This window comes from Varanus komodoensis, unplaced genomic scaffold, assembly GCF_004798865.1.
Source record: "Varanus komodoensis strain SLA01 unplaced genomic scaffold, ASM479886v1 scaffold46_1, whole genome shotgun sequence".
Classification (NCBI taxonomy): domain Eukaryota; kingdom Metazoa; phylum Chordata; class Lepidosauria; order Squamata; family Varanidae; genus Varanus; species Varanus komodoensis.
Window position 1 is genome coordinate 366,732 of NW_025336043.1, and position 4,351 is coordinate 371,082.

The 4,351-nt window shown below is 66.5% G+C and overlaps 1 protein-coding gene across 1 annotated transcript in view; it reads right to left on the reverse strand.

The window, feature by feature from the left end:
- The window catches only part of SEMA4B (semaphorin 4B), a 15,920-nt gene extending 15,667 nt beyond the window's left edge, over positions 1–253 (reverse strand). The window contains exon 1 of the mRNA XM_044444854.1: positions 142–253. Within this exon, the coding sequence (XP_044300789.1) occupies positions 142–229 (88 nt within the window). The 5' untranslated portion in view covers positions 230–253. The remainder of the gene's footprint in view (positions 1–141) is intronic.
- Between the last annotated feature and the right edge of the window lie 4,098 nt (positions 254–4,351).

Consider the following 4,351-nt stretch of genomic DNA (forward strand, 5'->3'; position numbering starts at 1 on the left):
TGGCCGTCTAGCGCGGCCGGCGGGCCGCCTCCTCCTCGCCACCCCTCCGGAGCCGCGGGGAGCGGCCGGTCCTGGGGCGGGGCCAGCAGCGGCGGCCCGGCCGTGTCCGGCGCTCGGCCGCCGCGGGCTCGGCTCACCCACCGTAGCGGAGGCTCAGGCGCGGCTCCGAGCCGTCGCACGCGGCCAGCACCAGCAGCAGCGCCGCCGCCGCCGTCTCCCGGAGCCCCATCGCGCCGCGCCGCCGAGAGCCAGGCCCGGGCAGCGCTGCGCTCGCTCTCCGGCGCGCTCGCTCGGCTGGGCGGGCGGCGGATCAAGTTGCACAACTTCGCGGCCGCTGCCTCCGCCCCGGCCGGGCGGCGCCTCCACCTCTTGCTCAAGAGGGGCGAGTCAGGACCTGACAGGGGCGCGGCGGCGAGGCGAGTCCCGGGGGCCGTCCGTGCGCCCCTCCGCGCACCCGCAGGCATCCCGCCCGGCCCCTCCTGGCAGGGACGGAGGGCAGCCTGGCCCTGGCCGGGAGGGGTCCGTCCCTGGCGCGCCTCCTGCGATTCGCCCTTCCTTCTCCCCAGACATCGTTCTCCCAGCGAGGAAACCGTGGGGGCTCCCGGCAGGGCAGGCCTGGTCGTGCGGCGGTGTGCATGGGCCCCTGGGCCCCAGAACCTCTGCCTGGTTTGTGGCCTCCCCGCTCGGCCAGGCTTGGCCTGCATTCTCCCGCCTCACAGGCACGCAGGATGCTGGGCCACCTGGCCGCTCTCCCTCCAGGGCCCTGGCTCTCACCCTTGACCCCTGCTTCCAGGGCCCATGTCCCCCAGGCAGACCCGTCCTCAGCCTGAGAGGGTGCCTGTGCTGCTTAGTGGGCACGTGGGCTGGGCGGCTGGGGGGGGGGGGCTGCACAGGGTGGGTCTCCAGGGCATCACACTGGCCGGCTGACGGGCGCTGCGGGGCTCCCAGTTGGTCTGCACACCCAAGCCGGGCAGAGCCCCTGGCAGGCCTGGGAAAGGGCTGGCCCCACCCGGCGCCCGGGCCGGGTGGCAACAAGCTCTGGGAGGAGCAGCAGAACTGCCGGCGGCAGTTTCCTTTCTCCCGTCTTGTTCCAGCAGGTCCCGACGGGGAGGCGGTGGGCACACCCTGCGCCTACAGTGCCCGCTCTTCAGGGCGCTGCCTCTAAGGCCTCCTCGCTCTGGCAGACGGAAAATGCGGTGCCGCATGCTGGCTACGGATCCTTTCTGGCCCTCTTTTCTGTTAAGGAAAAATACCCAGGAAGGGGTGGGAAATTCGGGTTTACCCGGGAAAGACAACCTTGTTCCTTGGATCTGCACCAATTCTGTGCGTGGGGCGGGGGATGAAGGGGGAATAAAAGACTCCTCCACGGGAGAGCGCCTGGAAGCAAGGGTGGTCTTCCGGCTGAGGTTTGCACGGCCGCTCTGGCTAAAGCAGGAGCCAAAGTACCCTGGATCTTGCTGGGCCTGGGCTGGCAGCCTCCGCTCTTCTCCGTGGCTGCAGCGCTGCCTTCAGGGGTGCAGGCGTTCACCTCTCCGTCCTGCCAACCCACGGCTGCCTTGCCGGCTTGGGGGAGAAGTCCATTTGATGCTGGTTTCCTATGGCTCGTATCCAGTTGTAAGACCCGGATTGCATTTTGAAGACTGGAGTGAGTCATCCAGATCTGAGGAGGCAGAGGGCAAGGCGGGCAGCCGACTCGGCAGCTCCAGGGACGCCTGGCGAGGATTCTTAGGCAGAGGACCAGCCCATCTGGGGCAAGGACTTTCAGGTGGCGGATGGTGAGCTCCTTGGCCCAGTCCGTGGGAGCCTCGGGCACTTCGTGGCTGGCCGGCCAGCCGGCCTCTCCTGACTGGGCCACCCGAAGGGGGAGTCCCCACTCTTCTGAAAGTGGGGAAGGAGGGACCTTCGGTGCAGAGTTGCCTCTTTGCACGTGAGACTGCGTCTCCCACAGCTGAAGGCCACCGTCGCTTTGATTACACCGTTCTGTAACCTGTTAGGTTTCAATGCAAGACCTGCATTTCTGAGGTTTTGTTTGCGTCTGCTGGAAAGAGAGGGCAAGAGGGCGGGAGAGACCTGCTCACAGCGTTTTCTCTCCGACATGCCAGCCTCCAGCACGGCCGCGTCTCTTCAGCACCTGCCCCTGCACCCCAGAATCCAGGCCCCGGCCCTGGCTCCCGGCAGGAGCGAGCTCGTGAGCTGCCTGAGCTGAAGTGCAGCGCCTGCGTCATCTCTGCCCAGCCCCAGCGAATTGCTTTTGCAGCTGGGAGGCCCCTTGGCCTGACCGTGGGTCAAAGGCGGACAGGCTACGGTGCTGCTTCCCTGATCGGTCCTGCTCACACACCCTCCTGCCTTCCCATAGGAGGCCGGAGTTAATGTTTTGCTAAACGATGAGTCCGTCCTCTTGGCCCCCGCAGTGGGGGGGCCTTGGCTCGCCAGGCGGGGGCCTCCCCCACCCGCAGTGCTCTCTGGCCCAGCACACACCCGCCTCTGCCCCCGCCCCTGCGCACAGGCTCAGTGGCTGCGCTGCCCCCAACCAGCGTTACCCTGCCTCCCAAGCACTCTTCCATCGGATGTGCGATCGCAGTGTCCCCTGCTGTGCGCGTGCCACCTCCAGAAGCTGGCGATTTCCTTTGCATTCTTGTTCGGACAAATCCTGGGGGGCTCCAGCCGAGTGGAGCCAGCCTGGCCATGAGGCGTAAGTGAGGTGCTGCTCAAGACGGGGGAGATGGCCGGGACCGAGACAATGGCAGCAATGACGCGGCTCCTTGTAAGCAAGCCTGGATCCAGTCCTTTCCTTGCGACACCGAGCGCCTCTCGCCCGCACCCGGGCCACAGCGCGCCTTCGCGTCTCCGCGCTGTTGTGCTCTGCTGTGTCGAAAGCCACGTCCACCTTTGCAGCCACCCTGTGAGCGGATGCCCCGCCCCCCAAATGCCCTGCCCTGTCCGTGGCAGCCCTGCTCCGCTTGACCTGCAGAGCAGCAAGCCCGTCCCCCAGGACACCCTTCTCTGTCCTCCCTATACAGCCTATAGCCAGAGAGGACCGCCTCCGGCTGGGTCCCCCGTTCCACACAGGGTCTGCCAGGCAGGTGCTCCTGCTCTCCTGTTCTGGCTTGGGGGTGCCTAGCATTTCCCTAGAGAAACCTGCACATGCACAGTGACCCTGACCAGGCCTCTCTGGCCCATGCAGCGTCTCCTTCGACCCACCTGCCTCATCGGGTGGCCTCTTTCAGCACTTTCTCGCGGCCTGTTTCCATCCATCCCGTGTTTCGGGCGATCTCACTCGCACGGGTCCGCTTGCCCGGGGCTCCGCTGGAAAGCTGCTCTGCCGCGGCTTCTCTGTTGCAGGGCGGCTGCCTGGCTCCTCCTGGGTCAAGGGGAGCCGCTTCCGCTTGCGCAGTCCCAGCTTGTCGCAAGGGGTCCCCAGTGCCTAGAAGCCCCAGCTGCTCCACCTTCCCACCCGCTCCGTGAGGGGCCTTGCTGTGCCTGCCTAGCCGGCCGAGCGTTCCAGAGGCTCTGGGTTCGGCCTCCTGCTGAGCAGCCCCCCTGCGACTGCAGGGCTAAGCCGGCCGGAGCCGGAGCCTCGTGGACCGCGGCCACTGCCTCCGCCCCAGCCAGGCAGCTGGATCCCCTCGAGCCCAGCTATCTGTGCCGCTACCGATCACACCCCCAGCAAGCTCCCTCCGGGGGGGGGGGCACCCTGAGCTACCCACTGGCCTCTTCTGCTCACAGCGATGCCAAGCTCAGGTCCGTGCAGCGCACAGGGCCCTCCCTCCACCGTCTTCCCCAGCAGCAGGCAACTGGAGCCCTTCCCCTCGGGGGGGGGGCGGGGGCGGCGGCCTGCCTTCTTCTGCACATCAAGCGCTGAAGCCCACAACCTGCAGCAAATGGCTCCCGAGCATGCGCAAGGCGAATTCTCTACATCCAGGCTCGGCTGGAAGACGGAGAGCAGTGCCCCCTGGTGGCCAGTGGGGACTCGGCAAGTGGGCATCCCCAGCCTTTCTGGAAGGGCAGCCCCCCACCTGGCCCAGCTTGTCCAAAAGTGCCCCAGGAGGATTTCCCCAGGGAAGTGGACGTGTGGTTGTTGCTGCTTGCCGTGCCACCCTTGTGGTGGCGCCCAGCAAACTTTCTCGAATAGCACGGCTGCAATTCAGAATTCGAGTCCTACAAAACTGTACAATGGCTGAGCACAACGTGGGAATCAAGGTGAGCAGCTAAGGCTCAGTCAGGCAGAGCAGCTTCCACTCCCAGGCTAAAGTGCTCCATGCAGGCGGATACGGTTGGGAACGGTCTTCACCAGCTGCAGTCCTCAAGGATCTTTGAACGGGAGCTCCCCATTTACCCAGCAGGTAGGGCC